Raw genomic sequence first — 25,803 nt, 5'->3', positions numbered from 1 at the left:
TTACAGCGAATTCCAACGAAAAGGCCTTGCACTTGAGACAAACTGGGAAAGAGCACTGGCACACTTCAGTATATTTCAACCGCAGACTCCTCAAAAATTTCGAACCACTTCAGTTGCAGAGCAACTGGAGACACTGCAACGAGAAAGTCTTGCTCAACGGGCTTCATTTGAAAGGTGGCCTTTCAGGATTTCGTTAACAAACGACATAGGACGAGAAGCACATCTCGTTATCTGCAAGTTTAATCGTAACGGGGACTAATCAACTCGCGAAAACCTAACGAAACCAGACGTGACGAAAAGTTGGTTTGTCGTTCAAATCCAGTTGCAAAACACTAATATAGTTCACGGTAATATAGTCCACAAATATCCAAGTGCTTCCTTCGTGTTTGAGTACAGTTCTAAATTTCAAAATCAAATTACACGCATAGTATTTTGCCAGGCGGAGAGGCGTTTACAGTAAGTCCAGTCGTCACAGATTAAATTCAGTTTCTAAAGCACAATTCAGCGAATAACTAATAGCTAATTACTGTTGTCAAACACATTGACAATAGAAGCATTTCTTTACCTTTGTCTTGTGCGTTGTAAACACTTTTTAGGTTCCAAGTAGTCGCATCGCTCACTCCGCCATTCTTTCAGTGAAGCCCCCTTTTGAAAGCAATGCAAGCGATATCACCTGATTAACACACCCTTGGCGCCGTGTTGTAGTGTCACCTCTCGAGGGTCAGATTATCGTTGTTGTCGTCTGGCACGCGAGTGTTACACAGACCTTATGGCTAGCCAGTAAGTGAAAGAAAGAAAGAGTGGTCCAATATCGATGCCACTTTCCCGATACCATCAACAGCAAGTATCGATATAAAAAAAGGTATCGAAAAATATCAAAAGGTATCGACGCTGGTGAGAGGTATCTGTTGTTTCGATTGCGCTGGATGTAGCTCGCTTGACAACTTGGAAGAAGTGGCATTGATATTACACCAAGCTGTGTTCGACGCCATCGTTCGAGGAAGTCATTTTTCCTTTGAAGCGTAGTCCCTGTAAAACCAAGAATAATGCTGTGGTGTTGAGCTGAAAAAAAATATATGAGAATCAAACATTTCTTTTTTGTTAAGTGTCGTAAATACTGACAGCTAATCGCAATATCGAAGCTATGTACCGACCAGTGCCTCAGGCGTTCTTGGACTCGTTTCAGTCTCGATGCAATTTGAGCAAATACGTCGCAGTGTGACTCTTGAGATATGACGTCATAAAAATACATCAACTTCAAAAAATATCAAACATCAGTTATTATTAAAAACTGGATCATTGCACAATACAATTCCAGAGTTTTGAGTGATTTTGAGAGTCGTTTTCGCATGCCAAGGTTTCAACGCACGCACAGAGCTACTGATTAAAGAGCTGATGTTAAGCGACACTCCCTTTGATTTTTAACCTGCTTAATCGCTTATATCACGTTCTCTCGATTCCAAATATTCTTTTTCATTGGATAATTGTGCAGGATGTTTGATTTTTCTTATTCTATAACGCCTTATTTTTGTCGTTGAATGTTCGTGCGTTATTAGCAAAAATATCGGAGAGATTTAAACTCGTGTTTACGACAAACGGTGACGTGAGATTCACATTTTCACGTTTATGTTTTCTTGAAAAATTAATGCATAGATAAGAATGGTGCAAAATCATTCTGGCCTTTGATGCTAGCGGAAAACTACCCAGCTTTACCCAAAAACTGAAAACGGCGAGCAGCAAATGTAGGATAAACATGGTCACGTGGTCATTTCCGCCGTTTGTCGTAAACTTAATTTTTAATCTCTCCAATGTCATTATTTTGCCAAGCGTCAAAAACTACCACTTTTATTTGTTATTGTTGTTTCTGTCCCGCAGGCGTTGTTCCCTATAATTAAAAAAAGTGCAATATCTATAATTACTGGCGGAAATATTGGCTTAAAGGGAATAAACGTTTCAAAACCTTTTCCCGAAAAACTCTGCCGATAACATTTTAAAAGCTCTTTCTATCTATCTTCTCGACCAATCTACCTATCCAACAAACATACAGACGACAGTTAGCAAACGAGAACACTCTCAAAGTCATGGTTCACAAGTAATTGCAATCTCTGTGTTGACAGCTTTCATTACCTATGAGCAAGAGCCTATTAGTTCTGCTGGATCAAATTATATTTCCACTTGATCGTATCGGAAGTGTAAAAAATTGATTTTTAAAATGACAACGCGACTCCCAATTTTTACTTGAAATACTTGTGAATCAAAAGACGGCTTCAATTGACTCTTTAACCTTTCCCTGAGCAATTCACAATGGCCAAAGAGTCGCATTTTCTCATGTGGCAAGTCCTTTTCGCCACAATTTCGACGATTACCACAAACCAAAATGTTAGTTTCCAAAATGCCATCTTTCAAACTAAGTCAATATGTCTAGAAGATTGTGTCTGCTCGCCCTGCTCTCTGTCCAAGCCCGATCTTTTGGCAGTAAAGTGTAATCATACTCGCCTGGACAAACTCAGGGATATGCCGTTTTCAGACAAGATTTGTTCTTTGTAAGTCCTTTCAGTACTTAAATAGAAGTTATTCTAAGGCACATCTGTGAATTTTAGGATTATAGTTATTGTATCTTTACTAATGTTGTACTTGTTTAATTTATCCTTATCAGATGACTTAGCTTTATTTTGTTCATGCACACTGAAAAGGTTTAGTTTTAGCTTTCGCCGTTTACAATACCCCATTTCCTCCGACGCGGAAAAAACATGCAGTTTTCGGGCATGTAACGTGGTTCTAACTTTGGAGTGTTTGGTAAGATCCTAAAGTACTTTCCTGTGGTGCTGTTTATTATGCTGTTAAAGGTTATTCTAACCCTTGAGCATTTGGACGAAATCCTAAAATGTAGCCCGGCACTCAAATCAAGCTACTAAGCAGTAATTTCCTGTGGTGCTGTTTATTATGCTTGTGTTTCTTATAACTTTTGATTCTGTGGACGATATCCTAAAGTGTGACCATTCAAATGAAAGCTATTGAGCAGTACTTTCCTGTGGTACTGTTTATTGTGCTATACAGGATGGTTCTTATAACTTTTAAGTCTTTGGATGAAATCCTAAAGTATGACCATTCAAATAGAAATTACTGAGCAGTACTTTCCTGTGGTACTGTTTATTATGCTGTACAAGGTGTTTCTTATAACGTTTGAGTCTGTGGATGAAATCCTGAAGTGTGACCATTCAAATGAAAGCTACTGAGCAGTACTTTGCTATGGTGCTGTTTATTATGCCGTGCAAGGGATACTAACTTTTGAGACGGTCAATCAAGTCCTTTAGTATGATTATTCAAATGAAAGCTGCTACTGAGTAGTGCTTCCTCCAGTGCTGTTTACTAACGCTACACAACGTTGTTCTCACTATTGGGTTTGGAATCTTATAGTAAGACTTTTCAAATGAAAGATGCCGAGCATCACTTTGCTGTGACGTGCATTTTTATTTTTCCATTTTCCAATGTATACAACAGTTTGAAGTTGTACTTTTGGGATTTAACTTGTTAACGTCCATCGAATCAATAGGATTACTTTCACCACTTCAATTTAGTTTAAAACGCCTTATTTCCGATACAGGGAGCTTCTCTGTTTTGTGCTAAAAAGGGTAAAAAAAATTAATTAGAGAAAGGGCCAATTACAAACAAGACAAAGATACAAAAAACAATTATAACAAAACAGTTTTACTGAGATATCAAATAATGTTCAGGGAAGAATATAAGTTTTTCTCAATTTTAAGACTGTGCTGGTTTAAAACTTTAAAATGTTAAATCGAATATTTTGTTCATTTAAATATATTACCACCGTTTAGATTTTTCCATGCGCGAAATAACCCTTCGATTATTTCGAATACGAAAAAGGGAATTAATCTAGTTAATGATATGGGAAATTTAACTGATCCGGCGGCCAATTTCAACTGTAATTCTAACAGTGACCGGAACAAAATTGACTAGGTTCCTCTTTGAAATTGCATTCTGTTTTTGCTCTCAATTTTAATTAGCTAAATCGCAGTCCAACCACAGAACGCAAAGAGCTAAAACTGCATCAGTGTTTGAAACGTTTAAATACAAGAAATATCGATCGATTTTATTAACTTTTTGCTACTGCTGTAGTCCTAGGTTATCCTGATTCTGAAGAGCGATGTGTAAAAGTTGACACAAAAGCGACTGAACAAACGCAAATATAAGACTCGTCGACAGAAGCCTAATAATTTGGAGTCTTGTACTTTTGTCTAAAGCACTGTTGTTTGTGACAATGCCAAGAAAAGCGTTTAAATTTTTCATTTGAATATTTTATCGCTTTGGCAAGTTAATTGTTTAGACGCAGCAGCACAACTTGAATGATTTAAATCCGGGGTTTAAAGTAAGATCTTTTTTACTTTCGCTGACTCTTTTTACTAATTTTTGCTTCGTTTGTTTTACTTCGACAAAACCAACAAGAATGACGTTGAGCAATTAATGGAAAACACGAGGTCATCACAATTTCTTTGTTTTGAGCCCGCTCACCTCCAAGCAATAAATGAGAAACAACAACAAAAACGATACTGATACTAATATCATGTCTCCAAACTTCCTACAGGGCGAGTAATCGAGACGGATGCTCCAAACCCACAACTAATCAACTCATATATTTGCCTTTTGTTCTCCAGGAATTTGTCACGAAACGACATTGAAAATATTTCATTAGAGATTTTCAAAAACTTGACGGATGTTCAAAATCTGTAAGTTGATTTCGCAAATTTCTTGGAATTTTTTATTTAATATTATTATATTTAACCTGCGAAGGAAGTATGAGTTGGCAGAAATCTCAGATATTTAACCATTAACTATTTTTCCCTAGAACTCTTTCATACAACCTTATCGAGATCATTCCGGAAAATACTTTTAAGGAGTTGAAGTCACTCAAGCACCTGTGAGTACGACGTTGGTTAACACAGCCTCGTTCCCAGGTTTTTCCCTTGTAAGCTTGGGAACGAGGTTGATATTTAACACTTAAATGGTCCCGAGGGAAAAAGTAATTTTTTTTTTTTCGAAAATCTTAATGATCGTCGAGGAAAACAACGGGCTGTTTACCATTTACTAAATTAGTTAGGCAATTTCAGTTAGGAACTGCTTCGGTTTGAGCGCATTCCATTTACTCCAAGAAACTGCCATTTCGACTGAGACCATATTTGGCATGGCCATGAAAGCCAAACTCACCAGCAAGGAGAATTGGGGTGCTGACCATTTACGAAAACCACCCGGATGGAAATTTTCGGCACAAATACGAAATGATTTAGCTTGTCTTAACAGAAGATAGATAACATGCACAATGTATGAACATCAGCTGTAAATCCCGAAAGGAGTAATAAAAATGCAACACTTTGACCAGACGCCCACAATTGCAGGGGTACTCCAAATGGAATGATGCGTACCATTTGATTTTCCAACTGGAATTTCCGGGTTTTCCATGTAAATGGTAAGCACCAGGGACCACCTTTTCTTAATTACTGTACTGTGTTCATAACGTATCGTTACTATTTGCTAAGACCTTTGAGGCACTCAGGAAGCAAAAAAACGGTTTTTGTTCCACAGAACAAAAATTGATTCGCTCAGCGGTGTTCTGTACACATAGCATTATCAATTGATTCACATTGTCATACGCAAGCGCGAAGTAAATTCTTATTATTTCAAGCTAATACTTTTTGTGTGTGTGTCTGTTTTTAACGTGAATTAGCAAAATCTAAACGCGAAGTGACCAAATTGCACTCCGCGTTTCATGAAGCTAATTTTTACGTTTCTATTGGTACTCAGTGCAGAATTGTTTTTTTGTTAAATAAAAAATTGTATCAAATCATTCTTAATATTAATTATCGTGACACCAAAGACATAAAAAAAAGATTTTTTTTTTTGAAAAAACGTATTTCCTACAACAATCGCCTTTTAGGACAGAGACTTTTAATCTGATTTCGTATTTTCATTTTGAATATCAATAAGCTGGCAAAGATGAACTAAATTCGAGCTTTTTTTTTCGTCATACACTGTTTACAACATCAAACGAGCGGGTGGAGAAGGGAGGTTGCGTTGGTAGCTTCATCCACGAAAGACAGTAATTTATTGCTGATACTTTGTTGGCATTTTTCAGGTTTTTGGACCACAACAAAATAGAAATCATAACTGAGGAAACATTCAATGGCCTGATACAGTTGGAATATCTGTAAGTTTAATTTAAAACTGGATGCCTGTTATTTATTACTTTTATAGGTCATCATGAAGATGATTATAAATGCAATAAAAAAAGTATCGCCTAGTTTATACAATACAAAACAATACAACTTTATTGATTCCATCCACTAATGGTTTTTTCAGAAACCAATTACAATGAGATATATAAAAGAAACAAAATGCAATATAAATACTATAAGAAGATATCTAAATAAAGTTTCCATGACTAACTACATGTAGTAACTTCAATCTTGTCCATTAGTAGCTGAAGTTCACGTAAATGTTTAAAAAACGAGCAGGAGTGTTTTATCGGGTTTAAAACCACGAGGCGCAGCCGAGTAGTTTTAAACCCGATAAAACATGTGCTGCGAGTTTTTTAAACGGCTTCTAAAACATTCCTGGAAAAGCGTGTCAATAGAGTTCATAACAATTAATTATGCTTATGTGATTGTTGGAAATTAGCATACGGGAAAAACACCTCATACTAATGAGGAGTGTTTTATCAGCTGATAAAACACCGCATACTAATAAGGAGGAGGTTTATCGATATAAAGTCACTGCACGTAATGTATTATCGACCATTTGATAGGTCAATGGGTTTATGAATTATGAATGATTTTTGAAGCTTATCGAAAATTTTGAGTGATATGTGAAGCTTTTTTAATATATCACTGTAGTGTTAAGAGCGACTCTCTCTAAGAACCTCATATTCAATTTTTTATCCTAAAAATTTATTTCGCTGATAACTCTTTCATCAACTTCTCTTGGCAAGTAAGTAACAAATATGAAACACAAATGGATAAATTTAATTTTCTTAAAATTTTGTGATTCGAACTTTGGGAGATCGTGAATTTTGCAAGGTTGTTAGTTCTGGAGAATACAGTTCATTCAAAACCTCCTCATTTGCTAGTAAGAAACGATTACCCTTCAAGTTTATGATATGATGTATTGCAATCATAAGCTTTAATTACTGTAATAGGGCTGAGGGCACAAAGTTTATCAACTTTGAGCACTTATTGCAACGTGCGATTTAGCCGAAGTTCAGAGGAATAAATTGCAAAAGTGGCTCGTACTCACAGACTCTTCTATACATCAGTGGAAAGTTCCCTCCTTCATCTGTGAAAATCTGTTAACACATTTGGCCGCAATCCAGTTTCTGTTCCACAAGTGAGAGGTGAAAGTTGTGACATTCAACTAACACGGCCATATTTCCATCGAACATGTCATCAACGAATGTTAGCAAAAAACCAAGAAAAGAGACAACTATCGCTTTGAAATTTCTTCACGAAGCAAGATTGAACATTTCTTCCTAATTTGATCATAATAAAAACGTTGGAAGAGTTTAATTAATGTGTCGGGGAGAAAAAATCGCAGAGTGCTTTAAACGAGTAACGATCCTGGAAGATCGTCTTGAGCATTTCTACAATAAAACTGTGCTTTGTTGTCCATGTGTTGAATAAAAAACAATTACCCTACTCAATCTTGCGGAATAACCCCTGATTTTAGCCAACTCGGCCTAGGGCCTCGTCGGCTAAGTATCAGGCGATATTCCATGCGATTTCGCCGGAAAATTGTTAAATAGTCATGCTAGCTTCGCGTTTTTTGCTTGCAAGCGTACTAAGTGGAATTGGAGAATAAATACAACATATTAGTTGTTTTGGTATGGAGTATCTCTGTATATTTTACGAGTCGACCCCGACTAGAGCCTAAAGGGCAAGTCAAGATAAAAACAGTGCGTAAAAATATACGGCGATACTGCATAGCAAAACAAGGAATAAGAGGTTTATTACCCGAGCTAAGCTATTTTGATAAGTAGCAAAGAAAACTTTATGGTAATACCGAGACAAGATGAGCCCTTTTTTACAGTACATGTAAGCGCCAAACTGGCTTTCTACTATACAAATAGCTAACCGTACGAATTTCGAGGCATAATTGCACTTGTGTCACTTGTCTCGCCTTGTATTTTAACAGTAGTGCGATAATAAAACCATGGTACGCGACGTTTGCTTGTAGGAGTACAACTGAACCGATTTAGTTAAAAGTCATTTTGCGAAACATCTCCTAAAGATGGACATTTTTTATTCTCGCATTTAGAAACCTGGCCTACAACAAGCTAAGAACATGGCGCGGAACTCTCTCCACTAATCTTCCCAACCTTCAGTTTCTCAACATCATCGGAAACTATAACTTCAAGCTCAATGCCAACAAGAAGCTGCTGATTGACACAGCATTGAAGACAATACTGGGTGCGACATTAACAACCAAAGGATGTGCGCGCTGCAACTTCAGCAGAACGGATGTCCCACGAGAAGTGTTAATGAAACCCAAAAGTTGCCAGTTTATACCGCTGTATAACATGCCGCTAATAGATCAATTCCAGAAGAAATTCTTGTATTTTAACGGTACTTGCGCTGAGAAATCGTGCGCACTAAATCTAGTTCCCATGCATAAAGTGCGAAAAACTTATAAAAACTATTGCTGGGATAAAGCAAAGTCGCTCAGACCTGTTGAATATTTTCTCGGGGCAGTTGCCATGGCATTCAATTTGGTGGTCATAGTAACCATTCTTTGCAGCCGTTTTCTGATTAAGAAGCCTTCTTTATTTTTAACCGCACAGTTAGCATTCGGCGATTTGTTTCTCGCTGTATTTTCCGTAACAATCGCGAACGGCCATGGCTTTACGTCAGATTCTATCCTGCGCCAATGGAGAGAGTATCAATGCCCTTACTTTAGATCCTTGTTAATTTTAGGACAAACGATCGAAGCCTTAACTTCGTTTGTAATGACTTTAGAACGATATTTAGTCATAGTACACTGTATGAGACCAAGTCGGCGAATCACTTTTAGAATGGCTTGTTTCCTGTCCTTTTTTATTTGTATTTTTGGCGTATTATCCTGTTATGTAATACAACACTTTGATAAGCCAATCATCCGAGATAAGTATATGTGCGTCTTGGTTCAAAATTTTGGAACCGCAAAACGCATATTGACCAGTCAAGTATTGATGCTGCTTTTCGTGGCTATCTACCTTGCTGTAGTTGGTATGTACATCCACATTTATATTTTTGTCCGACGATCTGCTCAAAGCGCAGGTATCAAACGCGAGACAACCCTGGCCAAACGCATCAGCATCGTTGTCTTCTCAAACATGTTTTTCTATGCAGTTCCAAACCTTATCATAGTAGTAGTTACAGCCGGAAATATTCGTCTTTTATCAGACCGCGCCGACAATTTAATTTTACGTATTTGGCTGCCACCAATGTGTATGATCGCCAATGCCTGTTTAAATCCTTTCCTCTTTGCCTTCAGAAATGAGGAATTCTTAAAGTCTCTCAAGGAAGTCGTACGAAGGATCATTCCCCGAGCATGTCTGGAGAAAATACTTTCTCTTCAAAAAAGTCGTCGAAATAAAGGGGGGCTATATGTTGTGAATGGCAGCGATCAGGAACGAAACTCCTCTCGGCAAACTCTTGATGAGTTTATTGAATTGTACGCAATGTAAATTAAACTGCCGTCATTCCAAGCTGTTAAATCACTAAAAGATTAACGGAAAATTAACGGTATTTACTTGACAGCTGAACTGGTCCATGACGGAAAGAAACATTCTGATTGGTTCCTGAGCAGTCTGATATTTTGCTGTTTGCTGATTTGACCGCCCTTGAATTGATTTCCCCAAAATGTTTTTTTCTTGTTTTGTTTTTGCAAAAAAACGTTCAAAAGAAGACTGTTTCGCCTACAATTTTGACAAAAACCAGCGAACATGGCAGGGAATAAAATTAACGTTTCTGGTCAAGTTCCGCCTTTGTAGCGCGCGTTTTCCAAAAAAATGTGATTTCCTACAAATTGAGAAGCAGCCATTACAAGAAAACATTTACTGAGCCTACTTGTTCGGTCATCATTTAAAGAAATTATGCCTTGTTAATTTTTTTTCTGCTTAACCCAGTGATCAGCATCAAAATTTTTCCTTGCAATATCAATGCTTATTCAACCCATGAGGTCATGAGAATTAAGGATATGATCACCCAAGGTGAATTTTCTTGATATTTTGATAACTTCTCCCCAGTACTTTTATAAGAAAAGTATGGGAACGAGATAGGAGAATTTGTTCTTTAATATTAGGGGTTAAAGGACAACTAATTTAGTAGAAGAATTAGATATAATATATGGTTATTATCCAGGAAAAAGCTAACACCCATATTTTTTATTATTTCATTCTTCTTGGCAAGATGCAAATATTTCTGCACAAAAAAAGAGCTCACAACTCCAGATCTCGTTCAGTTTAGCAAGGTACAAAAAAATCAATTCTCTATGCTAAAAGCCAACAAGCGACGTTTCATGCCCTATGGAAGCCAGCCTAAGTATGTTAAGCGTTTTCTTGCATATAATCCTTAAAAATAAGTTGAAGATTGTAAGATAAGATAATGTGGGTTTGAATCCACTTGATTTGGAAATCGTTTTAAAGGTTGCTTTTTTCAAGTAAAATGAAACGTAAATGACTTTATTAAAAGATAAACTCTCCTTAGCTAGTGGAAATAAATGAAGTAGAATATGGCTTGGAATTGAGTGATGTTTGAATGTATGATTCTTCATAGGTGTCATTGATATGCTATTTGTCAGCCTTGTCCCCAGGCTTCGAAGCGCTTGTACTTGTTGAGTGAACCGAGCTTTATATCAGAGATTTTAGACTGTTCACAGTCCCCCTATTTTTCCGTGGGATTCTCGAGACCGGTACGCTTCGATGGAGCTGCCGCCATCTTGGTTTGTAAAAGCGAGCGCGATTTGGGGAGAGTGTCTAAACTACCTCACTACCTCACTATACTAACACCCACTCCCGCTCCCCTCGGTAGTTTAGACACTCTCCCTAGATCGCGCTCGCTTTTACAAACCAAGATGGCGGCGGTTCCATCGAAGCGTACCGGTCTAGAGAATCCCACGAAAAAATAGGGGGACTGTGAACAGTCTACAGAGATTTGGTACCGTGGCAACCTCGCGTGTGCACGGCCAAACGCGGTAAATTTGAACGTCACCAAAACAACATGTTTTGCAGTTTCCAATGAAGACCTGCTTCAGAACTTCAAAGAAAAAACACAAAAGGCACAAAAACCTGGATCATTACTTGGCTGAAGACGTTGGGATCTTCTCGTTCGATTCGTATCATAATTTTGTTGAATGTGCTATAAATAAGAAGGAGCCAGTGCAATTTGAGTTTTTTCCCTCTTTCATAGCGTCAAACAACTGGATTTCCTTATTCTTCGAGTATACCTGTCACTCACTGAATAATACATCATTCTCATTTATCTACCACGCTTAAAATATACCATCACATTTATTTCCATTGCGCATTGCGCAGTTCGATATTCCAATCCTCGCAGAATACAGTTTCGCAGAAGAATACTTAAACACCGGTTAAAAAGCGAGTATAAAGCCATAAAAACTATATCGAAAGACCTAAAATGTGCGCTTGGAATAATGCCTTCCTCATACGTCTCAAATACTATTTTTAACAAGTGCGCGAAAAAATATCATCATCATCATCATCATCATCATCATGATCATGAGTATTATTATTATTATTATTATTATTATTATTATTATTATTATTATTATTATTATTATTATTATTATTATTATTATTAGCGCTTTGAAGAGCCGTTGTCAGTTACCTTTAAGAATCCGGCAACAGAAGCGAAAATTCGAATTTCTTTTTATTTGCCCAAAACGGACCCTTTTGGTGAACTATTTTCAAAAATATCAAAAGTTCCAGGGAAACTTCAAAATCGGCCAAAACGTGCCCGATGGCCCGATTGAAATCATGCAAAATAGTACATTTTCAAAACTCTCGTTCAAGACAGGGAAACGTCTTCTCGAGGCGATGTTTTCACAATAGTTTTTACATCCCTTGTGCTTGCTTCCAAACTATATTTTATCTCGACCTGAACATTCTTACATTTGATGTTGCCCACGTAAAGAATACAATCTATGCTATTCCTTAGATAGAGTGATTTTTGTCATATTTCAGATGACCATATCATCGGGGGTATACGAATATGCTGCTAATAAAAGAGCTTTCTTGAACGGGCAAGTTTTCTTACTTATCATGTTGAAATAATTAGCACAGACACAATTGTCCGTTTCAGTACTTCATGTTCCTCCTGTTACTTTGCACGTGTCATTACACTTCACGGAAGCTTTTAGATAAAAGCCAAGGTCTCTGGTTTCATTCATGCTTTTATACACTTAAATAACTAGCTTTAAACTTGAGTTCTCCCCATATTATCAGGTGAAATTTTCGAGTTTACATTGAGACGTTCAAGCGAGATCAAAGAGCCTTCCCGCGAAAATAACTTGAAATCATTGAAATTAATACCGTGTCTCTCATATCACGCTACATTTCCAAACTACCGTTATTTTTAAGCTGGATTCTTGAAAGTTACTGACAACGGCTCTTAAACTATCACATTTCGCTTGTAGTAAAGTCCCGCACGATTACTAATTTTAGCCCTGAAAGCAATACACTTACCAGTAAATAACTTGAAAAACGAAACAGAAACAAAATAACAAAAATTCCGGGGCCAGAAACGCGTGTCCTGAAAGAGTTCGAAATAATCCCGCTTTTGTGAAACGTGTAAATTAGCACACAAAAAATCATGCAAACAACAAGAACAAATTAGTGCACAACAAAATCAAGCATTATCTCTCATTTTAAAGTTGTGTTACATCGGTTTTTGCTGTCGGAAGTAGTAAAGGCAAAAATTTTGAGAAGGAAAAGAATCTGCCACCAGGAACAACCAGGAAAACGGGGAAAAACCAAGGCTAACGAAACCAGAAGCGCGTCAGCGGCAAGTTTGCCAAACTGTGCACTCCTCGGAGGAGTGCACTGATAACAGAGATGAAATCTATTGGGTAGGTTGTTCGTTTTGATTGCGTGTAATGTAATTTACACTTCAAGCTAAAGCGATTATTCATTTCGTATCAAAGGAAATGCATAATGAAAGAAAATCGCATTTTTACTGTTATTTAGGTACGATGGTGATTTCTTCGTAAGAAATATTCAAGATAGCGTGGAGCGGAGCAAAAAGCGAGAGAAAGGGCCACGCAGAACGCGCTATCTCCAGTATTACACGTGGGCTGATACGCTTCTGGTGAGTTCTATTTAATCGGTCTAATTCTTGCTGATTTTATTCCAATGTTTCATTTATTTACAAGCGCGCAGTAAAACGTTATTTGGTTTTATCTCGCTGCAGAAGAAAGAAATCGGCCCTGAGGATACAGAATATGATATTTGATATTTTCACAGGACGCTTACAAAGTTACCCTGCAGGACTTTTGCACGGCAATCGACCTCTGTGTACTTGATCCAATAACAGTGGATTAATTTGAAGGCCGCTGCTCCAGTTCTTCGTGATCACCTTCGACAGAACCTTCAACGTCGACTAGAGCTTCTTGGTCGAACCAAGAGCCTTTGTTGCTCTCTGCAAGATCACGTTTTCGATCCTCGCTGAAACCTATCTTTCCCTAGACTGTTCACAGCCCCCCTATTTTTCCGTGGGATTCTCGAGACCGGTACGCTTTGGTATAAGCGAGCGCGATCTGGTGAGAGTGTCTAAACTACCGAGGGGGGGGGAGCGGAGTTGGGAGGCGGCGGGAAAAATATTTTTTCTATTTTTTCGCTTCCCTTCCCCCACTATACTAACACCCACTCCCGCTCCCCTCGGTAGTTTAGACACTTTCCCCAGATCGCGCTCGCTTACATAAACAAAGATGGCGGCGGTTCCATCGAAGCCTACCGGTCTCGAGAATCCCACGGAAAAATAAGGGGGCTGTGAACAGTCTAATCTTTCCCTTTTTCTTAGGCCCTAGCTTCTTCCGAGATTTTATCCACAGGCTCTTTTCGTTTTTTGATGACTTTTCCATGTGGGAAGCGCCGGCAAAGAATATAAAATTCGAAGCGAGAAATTTTCTGCAGGCGAGATGTAAACAAAATATGCTTATTTCTGAAATAAGAGCTGCCGGATGAAGCGTTTGCCGCGAAAATTCCTCTGGGGCGTCTCGCACTGAGAAGATTATGACACCTTTTTTATTTATTTACTTTTAGATGGAAATACGTTTTCCTAAATATCTCGCGCGCTTTTTAATATTTTTCAATTTTTTTTTCAGTAAATGTTAGATAAAATCCTCAAATTCTATTTAGTTGAAAAAAAATGTTTTTTTCCCTTTTTTACCCTATCGAACCCAGGAAGTACTCTTAAACTGTGGAACGGTTCCAAGGTTTTTTTGTGTCAGAGGCGAAAGGAGAGGAAAATGAAATAGCCATCTGGAGGTGATTACCGTCAAACTAACAAACTCCAGCTTTAGGATGCAGCAGGTTTATTCTTCTTGTTTTCGTTAGAAACGTTTGGTTAGAAACGTGTGTTGGGGATAATTTGTTTAATTTTCTGAAGAGAGTGGGAAAAGTTAGGTCAATATTGACTGAATAAAGATATAAATAGAGTCGTTATTGGTTGTGTTGAAGTTTTGATTGACATCACATCACTGATCGAGATAAAGCATCCCGCTTCTCCAAGAAGGTTAATGATGTACTAAAAACTGTTAACAAACTATGCACCTGACGAAATATCAATGATTTGATAGGTGAATGGGCTAACGAGCAAGACATTATACGCGGGAGGAAAGCGTCAAACTCAGTTGTTTATACCTCTCCGAGTGTACGTCACACGTAAATGTGAGTTGAATACAAACGCGTGGTAGGTAGAAGCCCAACAACACTTCATTGTTTGCCCAAGCAACGACAATGGGCAAACAGTCGACTTTTCCACTATGGCAGATTTTTGCCATGCTGTCAGCCGTTACAGCAAGTCGAGGACAGAATGTTAGTTTGCAGTCTCAGTTACCATGTCCAAGAAAATGTCTGTGTTCGTCCTGTCCACTCCCCGCGATGGCCGAGCTTTTGGCAGTTCAGTGTCGTCCAATCAAACAAGGAGACCTGGTGAATTTGTCGTTTGCAGACAACATTTGTTCTTTGTAAGTTTAATGTAGCATTTTTTTCGTTCCTTTATGGCTTATGGTTACTCCAACTTCGGTCTTCATTGCAAGAACAAGAGTTTACATAAAATGAAAAACAAACAACGCAGGCATAATGATCTTGCCATCCTTCCCAGATAGAAAATCAAGCATTTTGTAACAAGGAACAGTGTCACAATCGGTCTTAATCTCTGTTAACCATGCAGTCTGCATGAAGGGAAAATGATAAGAAAAACAAAAGCCCCATCAGCTAGGAAAGCAAGAAAAAACGGCTAAGTTTGATTCTTGTGTTTTTCACTTCCGTTAGTTTTATCTTGCTTTCGTTAAGTAAAGCCTTTACATTTTTAGCCACTTTATCTTTAAAAAAGAAAATATTCATTCAGCGGGTTGATCCAACACGATGTCGGATGCCGACAAAGGATCGGTCAGTTTTATAACTTATTGAAGCGAGCGGGAAAAATTTAATTTGTTAAAATATTGCCTAGAAAATGAATGGACGGTGTTGTAAATCAATAAGAAGATAAAAAGAAAATACATAAATGAATGAAAAACTCCACCGCACTTGTCAAATAAATTTCTTTCTATTTGAAAATTGACCCACTATATATTTCTGAAAGGAAAGAGACTTCGCGTCGAATGCACTCCCTTTTTATTGCAATCTAAAACCTGTCAATAGATATTAAAATGCTCCACAAGTTATTAGCTGGCAATGGCACTCATTCCGGAATGAGTCATCATTTAATTGAAAAATATCAGACAGGTGTTGTATGTAGAAAAAAATTTTTTTCCTTTTTGTTTTTGTTTTTGTTTTGTTTTTTTTTCATTTTACATCTCCTCTCGTGTTACGTTAACAAACTAACAATATTTTTGCCTACTTTTTAAGGGATATATCAGGAAACAGCATTGAAAATATTTCATCGACGGTCTTGACAAACATGTCAGCTGCTCAAAGTCTGTAAGTTGAACTCTCTTTTAACTAAAGACCGTCATCTAAAATAAATGGGATCATTTTCAGCATCTGGACCAAGTCAATGAATCAATCAGTCAATCAAATGGTCGATAAACTTCCTCCTTATTAGTATGCGGTGTTTTAGCAGCAGATAAAACACTACTCATTCGTATGCGGTGTTTTTCTTGTATGCTTATTTCCAACGTTCAAAAAAAGCATCATTGTTATGAACTCTCTTTACGCTCGCTTTTCCAGGAATATTTTTGAAGCCGTTCAAAAAACTCGCAGCACATGTTTTATCGGGTCTAAAACCACTCGGCTGCGCCTCGTGGTCTTAAATCCCGATATAACACTGCTGCTCGTGTTTTAAACATTACGTAAACACTCGCTGACGCAAACACTAAGCTTCTTCTAAAGCGTACTGAAGCAGGAAACGTACGAAATATTCGTGGGAAAAAAAACCTTCATTTTGTGGTCACACATTAAAGAACGAGGCATATAGTGATATTTGCATTGGCGATTTCTTTGAGTTACAAGTTGTAATAGAGTGAAAGTGTGCAGTTTCATGTAAACACTTGCTAGCGCCAACATTAAGCTTTATCTAAAGCGTAAAAGAAACGTAACATTCGTGAAAGAACGTTCATTTTATGGTGAAACTAAAGAACGTGGCATAGTTATATTTGCATTGCCGATTGCTTTGAGTTACAAGTTGTTATAAAATATTTGAGATAGTACGTGCGCTCTCATTGGTCGATAGGTGTGTTTAGATGAGAGTATGTAAACACGGTTGTGACGTCACGCTTTGTGTCTCCCAGCACAATTTCAAAACATTTCAAAGCTTCGCAAGACTCGCAAAGTAATTTCACTCGTACAACTGTTAAGGAAATGGAGAAAAATTTCCCAAACTTTTGATCGGGGTTTGCCTATCTCCTCCCCCTGAGCCCGAGGGAAAAAAAGCAAAAGAAAAAAGAACCACAGCGCTTTGCCTGCCCTAGCTAGACGACCTCGTCGAGGGAGCTCAAGTGAAGACGACAAAATATGCAACAAATACGCAGTAAACGTTTATTAAGGTAATTTTTGCAACTGAGTACCACAATAAAATTCTCTTAAAGACATTCTTTATTCAAAAAAATGACACGAAAACGAGCAAAATGCTACAGACTATAAAATGTTTCAAATCAAACTTTGTACGGCCGGTTGCCGTGTTTTGGCTGTCAAATTTGTATAAAATGTATTTTCTCCGAGACTTTCTCAGCGTAATAACATACTGTTACAATTACTATTACCAGTAACAACTTCAAAGTCTGGATCCGCTTCTTGTGCTATGATTCCTAAACAGCAAAACTTCACAAGGCACGATGAGCGACTCGACTTCTCGGCCATCTCAGGCTGCCACATCGGGCAAGTTCGCGTAACTTTCAAGAGCGACCATGCACAGTGACATTCATTTTCAGCTTAAATAAACTCCTCATCTTGAAAATCTTTCCTTACAGAATCGTATATTTTGAAAATTTCTTCTAGTTTTCACCGAATATTCGGTATTTTTCTGTAAGATTTACGAGAATTCAAAGCTGAAATCGCGAAATCACCGTCATCCACACGGGGCTCGCTGACGCTTGCCACAAATTTCAACTTGATTTTGACTTTTATGAAGCAAATTTTGATTGGTTCATGTGTTGTCAGATGTGCGTTTTCATTGGCTAGTAGCAAATATGATTGTCCAGAGCGTGTACTGAGAACATCTATTTCAATCAAGAAATAAATAAACAAAATTTCGACTGCGTCTCGGGTTTGCATAACTATCTCGAATTCTCCCAACCCCCCTCGTGTTTAGATGAGACTATGTAAACACGGAAAAAGTCCTCTATTTAACAATTATAGATTCCATTTTGCCGTACGTCTGTGCTCTGATAACGCACAGATGACGTCAAAACGTGGTGAGAACAAAGAAGTACGCTACGAGCCGCAGGTGAGTAGCGTGACTGATGTTCTCACAACGTTTTGACGTCCTCTGTGCGTTATCAGAGTACAGACCCACGGCAAAATGGAATCTATTTGTTTTATACAATAACAAAGACATTTCAACACATTTCGTGAGCGAGCATTGCGTTGCCTGAGCTGAGTCAAAAACTTTCCAGCAAACTCAGTTTTAGACTACTCCACACAAGCATTGTGATCTTCTAAATTAGAGTATAATCCGAAAGAATTTCACTAAAAATATTTTCAAAACTAACCTTCATCCAGAAGGAAATCCTGACCCCAAAATATTACAGCATGTAAGTCACTTCACTGCGATTTGTCAGTAATCGATTTACTCGCCATTACCGGATTTTTATCGGCGACATATTTCGACAAATATTTGCTTCCTTTTCACGTCACAACAAAGTTCTAGCTTTTTTGTCCTGGTTGAGGTCGCTCTCAACGGTCTTTGCCCAATGTTTTATTGGGCAGTTTTCCTTTCCTGCGAAAATTTGCCTGTGTTTGTCCGCTACTCACAAAAACAGTTTGCAAAACTTTGTTGACCAGTCACTCTGGCTGGACTCTAGACTCTGATCACGTGCGCCGGTCACACCACTCGATGACGTCAATCGTGCGTCTATACTCTAATCACACACTCCTCTAGACCAATCAAACCGCGAGTTTTACAAAGTTCATTGTATAATGCTTAATCATAGATTGAATGCGCAGTTTCACGTAAACATTCGCTAACGCGAACATCAAGCTTTGTCTAAAGCGTAAAGGAAACGCAGTATTCGTCACGGAGAACATTCTTTTTATTGTCACACACTGACTAATCCGGTACGGACCGTTAATTGTTGTTAACGGTCAGTATTGGGAATGGATGGCCTACGGTCGATGAATAAGTAAAAAATTGTTTCTTCCTTGCTGTTTTTTTTTTCTGCAGGAATCTCTCATCCAACATTATTGATGCTATACCAGGAAACACCTTTAAAGGATTCAAAACACTCAAGTATCTGTGAGTAGCCGACTCTTTGGTCTCTTTTATTATAAAGTTAACATTGACGTTCTCGTATGGCGCATGTATTATATATAGAGCTTGAAAGAGAGAACATAAATCTTCGGCTGCATGTAAGCATGTGAAAGACAAGATGTCAAGACACAAGTTGAGCTGACCAACACGTTTTCCGAGCTAAAAAATAAAAAATGAAAACTGAATTGTCTAATAAACGAAAAAAGATCGGCAAAGAAGACCAAAACTGAACATATGTACAGTCGGACTCAGCTCCCGCCAAAGTTTTCACTTATTAAATGTTATGCGCGGTCAATTATTGGCAACCTGAACGCTTTAATTTCTTTTGACACACAGCAACCCATTTTATTTTCCAGTTGTGTGTTTAATAACCTGTCCTTTGAGCGGATACTACGAGGCTTGAGTTGAATTTGTTGTGATACAAATCTCACTCAGTGCTTTGATGTAAAATATCAAACACTCTTTCGAGTGTTTCATCCAATTTCCAAACACCGAAAAGTACGTTGAAAAAAACAGGCGCAGGAGAGATTCTTTTAAACCAACTTCGAGATGTTTGGAAATAGGATGAAAGACTCTTTTGAGTGTTTGATATAGCTTCACAAGATGTTAATAATTCTTGGAGAAATTCAAAGTAAATTTTCACCAACTTTTGTGATAATTAAGATCACATTTCCAAACCTCCTTCACGGTAGTGAATTCCTTTGTTTTCTCTTCATGAATTATTTTTCAGGCTTTCTTTTCGCAACTGCTAAAAATGCGTATATAACTGCGATGAAAATTCACTTATTGATTCTTTCTTCCGCAGTTCAAATATATGAATTTCCATATTTCCCTTTCATCTCATCACCTCTACGAGTATATTACGAATTCACAATATGACCAGCTCCTAGTTGGCTTGATGGCTCAGTTGGTAGAGCACTGCACCGGTATCGTAGAGGTCATGGCTTCGAATCCCGTTCAAGCCTAGATTTTTTTCAGGCTTTCTTTTCGCAACTGCTTAAGTTGCGCATATAACTGTGATGATCATTCACTTGTTCATTCTTTCTTCCGCAGTTCAGATGTATGAATTTTCATATATTCACTTTCTTGTCAATGCAGTGTTGAAGTATCTAAACGAATTCATAAATGATCTCGTCTACTAAATACAGCTTTGTTGACAATTTTCAGGTTTCTGGACAATAACAAAATACAAATTATAACGGAGAAGACATTCAATGGACTTGCAAAGTTGGAGTGCTTGTAAGCCATGTTCAGGGCCTTTGTGATATAAAAGCCCTGTACTGATTAGATTCGCTCTGGCAAAGAACTAACACTCGAAACGTCAGGCCTCGAATCGCTTTACGGTTGCCAAACTACCTTATTAACCCTGTTAACGAAAAACCAAATATGTCTGTACTGGTTAGACTTTAATTCCCGCTTATCAAATAAGGTTTAATGTTGGTGCCCTCAAAAAAAAAAAAACTATTATAAGGCTTACTTTCAATGAAGTTGAACTACAATTTTTGTTTCCGCAGAATCGGAAAGGATGGATTCTGCCTATAAATGAGTAACCAAAAGATAAAAGGAAGAATCTGATTCAGATGACTGGAGCACCATAACTTTCAAAAATAGAGCTTCTAAATCGTACTTAAGGACTCGCGTATAACTTGCATACATTTGTGAAGTCGTTTTCGGGGGGGGGGGGGGAGGAGGAGGAGGAAGGGAGGGGTACTTGGTGCGCCAAAATGTTTAAACGTTTTTATACGTGTGAGGAATGGTGTCTTCGTTTGCACAGGTTAGGTTTAGGCAAATTTTAACTGTGGTGGAACTGACTCTAGAAATTTAAGAAGAGTATTTTTTAATGTTTCCACTTATATTCGATCTACGTTTAGATTTAATTAGATTTGATCGGAAACAGTGGACTGAAGAGCCAGTCAGAGGATTTCCTCTGAAATTCTATTATTATTTCATTTATTTTAGAAACCTGGCCTACAACAAGCTAAGAACATGGCGCGGAACTCTCTCCACTAATCTTCCCAACCTTCAGTTTCTCAACATCATCGGAAACTATAACTTCAAGCTGAATGCCAACAAGAAGCTGCTAACAAACACAGCATTGAAGACAATACTGGGTGCGACGTTAACAACCAAAGACTGCACGCACTGCAACTTCAGCAGAACGGACGTCCCACGGGAAGTGCTGATGAAACCCAAAGGTTGCCAGTTTATACCGCTATATAACATCCCTCTAATAGATCAATTCCAGAAGAAATTCTTGTATTTTAACGGTAATTGCGCTGACAAATCATGCGCACTAAATCTAGTTCCCATGTATAAAGTGCGAAAAACTTATAAAAACTATTGCTGGGATAAAGCAAGGTCGCTCAGACCTGTTGAATATTTTCTCGGGGTAGTTGCCATGGTATTCAATTTGGTGGTCATAGTAACCATTCTTTTCAGCCGTTTTCTGATTAAGAAGCCTTCTTTATTTTTAACAGTGCAGTTAGCATTCGGCGATTTGTTTCTCGCTGTATTTTCCGTAACAATCGCGAACGGCCATGGCTTTACCTCAGATTCTATCTTGCGCCAATGGAGAGAGTATCAATGCCCTTACTTTAGATCCTTGTTAATTTTAGGACAAACGATCGAAGCCTTAACTTCGTTTGTAATGACTTTAGAACGATATTTAGTCATAGTACACTGTATGAGACCAAGTCGGCGAATCACTTTCAGAATGGCATATTTCCTGTCCTTTTTTATTTGCATTTTTGGCGTATTATCCTGTTATGTAATACAACACTTTGACAAACCAATCATCAGAGATAACTATATGTGTGTTTTGGTTCAAAATTTTAGAAAATCAAATCGCATATTGGCCAGTCAGGTGTTAATGTTGCTGTTCGTAGCTATCTACCTTGCTGTAGTTGGTATGTACATCCACATTTATATTTTTGTCAGACGATCTGCTCAAAGAGCGGGTAACCAACGCGAGACAACCCTGGCCAAACGCATTAGCATTATCGTGCTATCAAACATGTTTTTCTATGCAGCTCCAAACCTTGTCATAGTGGTAGTTACCGCCGGAAATATCAAGCTTCTGTCAGACCCAGCCGCAAATTTTATTTTACGCACTTGGCTGCCACCAATGTGTATGATCGCCAATGCCTGTTTAAATCCTTTCCTCTTTGCCTTCAGAAATGAGGAATTTTTAAAAGCCCTCAAGAAAGTCGTACGAAGGATCTTTCCACGGGCATTTCAGGTCAAAAATGTTCCAACAATTCCTCTTGCAAACAGGCGAAAAAACGTGAGGGTATCTGCTATTAATGTCGGCGAGAATGGCCAAACTCCATAAACTCAAAAGGTAGAACCACCTTGTTCAGTGTTATAAACAGCATCACAGGAAAGTACTGCTCACAGTAGCTTTCATAATTGAATGGTCACACTTTAGGATTTCATCCACAGACTCAAAAGTTAGAACCACCTTGTACAGTGTTATAAACAGCACCACAGGAAAGTACTGCTCAGTAGCTTTCATTTGGATAGTCACACATTAAGATTTCATCCAGACTCAAAAGTTAGAACCACCTTGTACAGTGTTATAAACAGCATCACAGGAAAGTACTGCTCAGTAGCTTTCATTTGAATGGTCACACTTTAGGATTTCATCCACAGAGTAAAAAGTTAGAACCACCTTGTACAGCATAATAAACAACACCACAGGAAAGCAATGCTCAGTTGCTCTCATTAGGGTTTCATCCACAGACTCAAAAGTTAGAACCACCTTGTACAGCATAATAAACAACACCACAGGAAAGCACTGCTCAGTAGCTCTCATTTGAATGATCACACTATAGGGTTTCATCCACAGACTCAAAACTTAGAACCACATTGTCCAGTGTTACAAACAGCACAACACAAATTACTGTAAAGAAGCTTTCATTTGATTTACACATGAGGATTTCATCAACAGACTCTAAAGTTGGAACCAACTTGTACAGATTAATGAACAGTAGCAAATGAAACTGAGTATAACTGCTCAGTAGATTTCATTTAATTGTCATACTCTTCAAGATTTCATTCACCGACTAAAAACTTTGTAGAACTACACCAGCTGACTAAAGGTGTATATCTGTGAGTATAATCACTCCCAACAACTACACGCAGTTGCTAAAATGTTTGCATTGGTAGCACACAGGTAAAATATCTAACAGATTTATTGGCTGTTTTGAAGATAGCTTTAATGTCAGCAAACAGGAGCAACTCTATATATGTTTATTTAAGACTGAGAAATATGAAATTGTAAGTTAATCATGTGTAGACATATTAGTAACTTGGATTCAGTGCTATTTGCATATAAATATGTAAGAAATTATATATATGACATGTGATTTTTAAGCGCCAGTAGTTTATCCATATTGTTAAGATCAATTTGCATCCCTTCACTGTTCTATAATTATTATTATAAACAGAGGGTTTAATAATATATTAATTATTAATTATAATTAAAACAATATTATACATATAATCACAAAATAAAATAATTATTATTGTGATTTCTTTTGTGCTGTTTGAATATCAGTAAATATAAATGCAAAATGCTTGTCAACCTTTGTCCAGACTAGTGATTTTAATGCATGCAACTGGTAACCTGGGAAGAATTGCATTAAAAAATATCTATGATAAGAGCATATTGGACCACAGACCTGAAGGCAGGATGACCGCAGTTAATTGAGCTTCTGCATGCTATATTTTTCTCTCTGACCTAATGAAGCTATGATATTTCACCCCACAATTCACTGTTAAACTGAACGCTGCTTTGTTTTAGGTGACCCTGTTGTGACCTCTTGTATAAATTTCAATTATTTGAACACAGAGTCAAGTACTTTATTGTTTAATTATATCCATTATAAGGAAATTGGCTTGTCAACGAATGTGGCAAATGTGCAAGCCAGCGAGCCAGACGTGCAAGCCATGTGAGCCAAACATGCGAGGCATGCGAGCCAAACGTACAAGCCATGCGAGCCATGCGAGCCAAACATACGAGGCTTGCAAGGCACGAACAACCCCCAACATAAATGCTAACCATTAAGCTAACTAGGGAGCTACTTAAGCCAACCTGAGTGCTATTTAGGCTAACCGGAGTGTTTTTTAGGCTAACCTGAGTGCCTCGCCGTCTGCCTCGCATGGCTCGCTGACTCGCTGGCTGGCAGACTGTCAAGACCCCTTGTCAACACAGTTGTCTGCAGAAAAAGCTTGATACGATTGCAGTTATGCATGCAACTTAAGCAGTTACGAAAAGAAGGCCTGGAAAAAAATTCAAGCTTGAACAGGTTTCGAAGCCATGACCACTTGGATACCACTGCATTGTCTACCCAAATAAGCTATCAAGTCAACACATAGCTGGTATATTCATAAAAATGACCAGCTCCCAGTTGGCTAGCTTGATAGCCCTGTTGAGAGCTCAATGAATTTTTTTCAGGCTTAATTTCCGCAACTGCTTAGGTTGTGTAAATGAATGTGATGGTCATTTATATCAATAACAAGTAATCTTAGCAACTGAGTGAGTTTGTCCACACGTTCCCTCATCTTGGTTTAACCGAAATGATAGGTGCATGCAGAGCACCCCTTACAACCCGGTATCAAGTTGATTGTGATTTTGAAGTATGTTGGGGTATTCCCTTTTTTTGGGCACTCCCCCTCCCCTCTCCACCACTACCCCCACCGCCTCAAAGATAGCAGGCTGGAATCCTACTCCTCAAATCTTTATTTGCACCCTTTGAAGAGAAAAAAGTCTGGTGGCTTGACGTTTTGGTGGTACCTTTGGAAAATTAATCCGAGGCTTCCAGATTTTTCCCGCTCCTTTGAAAAAAATTCCCATAGCCCCTCAACAAAAACGTGCCCGCCCTGTGGGGAGTGGGGCATGGGGGTGGGAGCGGATAAAAATGGAAATGCCGCTTTCGATTAATTAAAATAAAAAGAGAAAAATATATAAATTGTCGTACCTCGCTATCCTTTGAATGCCAAAAGTTGCTCTTCAGTTAATTCATAGACTTGCATCTTCCAGTCAAAACAGCGACAACAACAACAACCACAGAGCATTCATTGGACCTCATTGCAGCTTTCGATCGTGAATGATCGTGAATACTCGCAGCAAGTGAAGAGATTTGATATGGTTGGCTGATGGCATGAGGCGTTACTTTTTGAACAATGAACAGAAAATCCATTGGAACAAATATCTGCTGTGAATTAATGATGACTTTTCGCTTGAATGATAAAGAAACAGCATGTGGCTCGCCTCGGTCCGTGTATCAACTTTGTAACCGCTACCGATGGTTACCAGTCTGCTCTCGAACAAATTCTTACGTCTTCTTAATTACTACTTACTAAAAGGAAACTTTCTTTCTTAATTTTTCGCAGCTTTTCACTGAAGGGCATGGCTATTTCATCGTAAGAGTTTACTATCGGGGAAGTGGCAACAAATTAAAATCGCTAGACAGTCAATGTAAAATTACAAAACAGATAAGAGGGTTGGTTTTAAAAGAAGCTGTGGTACGGTGGGGAGTGGAAACTAATCAGTTTGGTTTTAATCAACTAGTTGATGAGGGAATTTAGCCATTTAAGTGGAATCTCTGTA

General features: G+C 38.1%; 2 protein-coding genes and 1 long non-coding RNA gene across 5 annotated transcripts in view; 2 read left to right on the top strand and 1 right to left on the bottom strand.

The window, feature by feature from the left end:
* LOC146463558 (uncharacterized) overlaps positions 1–25,484 on the bottom strand; it is a 50,203-nt gene extending 24,719 nt beyond the window's left edge. For both annotated transcript variants that reach the window (XR_014856882.1, XR_014856883.1), the window contains exons 1-2: positions 25,172–25,484; positions 566–1,062 (exon numbers count right to left, since the gene is read on the bottom strand). This is a non-coding gene — a long non-coding RNA (uncharacterized LOC146463558). The remainder of the gene's footprint in view (positions 1–565; positions 1,063–25,171) is intronic.
* Positions 2,226–10,741, top strand: LOC146463560 (uncharacterized). Its single transcript, XM_085084301.1, has 5 exons — positions 2,226–2,543; positions 4,674–4,745; positions 4,865–4,936; positions 6,149–6,220; positions 8,323–10,741. The coding sequence occupies exons 1-5, from the start codon at positions 2,305–2,307 to the stop codon at positions 9,728–9,730; spliced, it is 1,863 nt and encodes a 620-aa protein (XP_084940427.1). The 5' UTR covers positions 2,226–2,304; the 3' UTR covers positions 9,731–10,741.
* On the top strand, positions 14,387–22,663 carry LOC146463559 (C-C chemokine receptor type 1-like). 2 transcript variants are annotated; one of them, XM_085084302.1, is made up of 5 exons: positions 14,388–15,249; positions 16,133–16,204; positions 19,104–19,175; positions 20,358–20,429; positions 21,150–22,663. In XM_085084302.1, exons 1-5 carry the CDS (start codon positions 15,020–15,022, stop codon positions 22,519–22,521), a joined length of 1,818 nt encoding a protein of 605 aa, XP_084940428.1. In that variant the 5' UTR covers positions 14,388–15,019; the 3' UTR covers positions 22,522–22,663. The 2 variants fall into 2 exon arrangements, with proteins under 2 accessions (XP_084940429.1, XP_084940428.1); XM_085084303.1 differs by lacking the exon at positions 20,358–20,429 and having other exon boundaries at positions 14,387–15,249.
* Positions 25,485–25,803: the final 319 nt, after the last annotated feature.

The sequence above is a fragment of the Pavona decussata genome, unplaced genomic scaffold, assembly GCF_977016875.1.
Source record: "Pavona decussata unplaced genomic scaffold, jaPavDecu1.1 SCAFFOLD_175, whole genome shotgun sequence".
Lineage (NCBI taxonomy): Eukaryota > Metazoa > Cnidaria > Anthozoa > Scleractinia > Agariciidae > Pavona > Pavona decussata.
Note: the sequence above shows the minus strand (reverse complement) of the source record. Positions and strands in the feature narration are given on the sequence as shown.

Coding starts and splice junctions, on each gene's coding strand:
- LOC146463560 (XM_085084301.1), top strand. CDS start 2,305: ATGGCCAAAGAGTCGCATTTTCTCATGTGGCAAGTCCTTTTCGCCACA. Junction 4,937..6,148: donor TTGAAGTCACTCAAGCACCT/GTGAGTACGACG, acceptor GGCATTTTTCAG/GTTTTTGGACCACAACAAAA. Junction 6,221..8,322: donor CTGATACAGTTGGAATATCT/GTAAGTTTAATT, acceptor TCTCGCATTTAG/AAACCTGGCCTACAACAAGC.
- LOC146463559 (XM_085084302.1), top strand. CDS start 15,020: ATGGGCAAACAGTCGACTTTTCCACTATGGCAGATTTTTGCCATGCTG. Junction 19,176..20,357: donor TTCAAAACACTCAAGTATCT/GTGAGTAGCCGA, acceptor GACAATTTTCAG/GTTTCTGGACAATAACAAAA. Junction 20,430..21,149: donor CTTGCAAAGTTGGAGTGCTT/GTAAGCCATGTT, acceptor CATTTATTTTAG/AAACCTGGCCTACAACAAGC.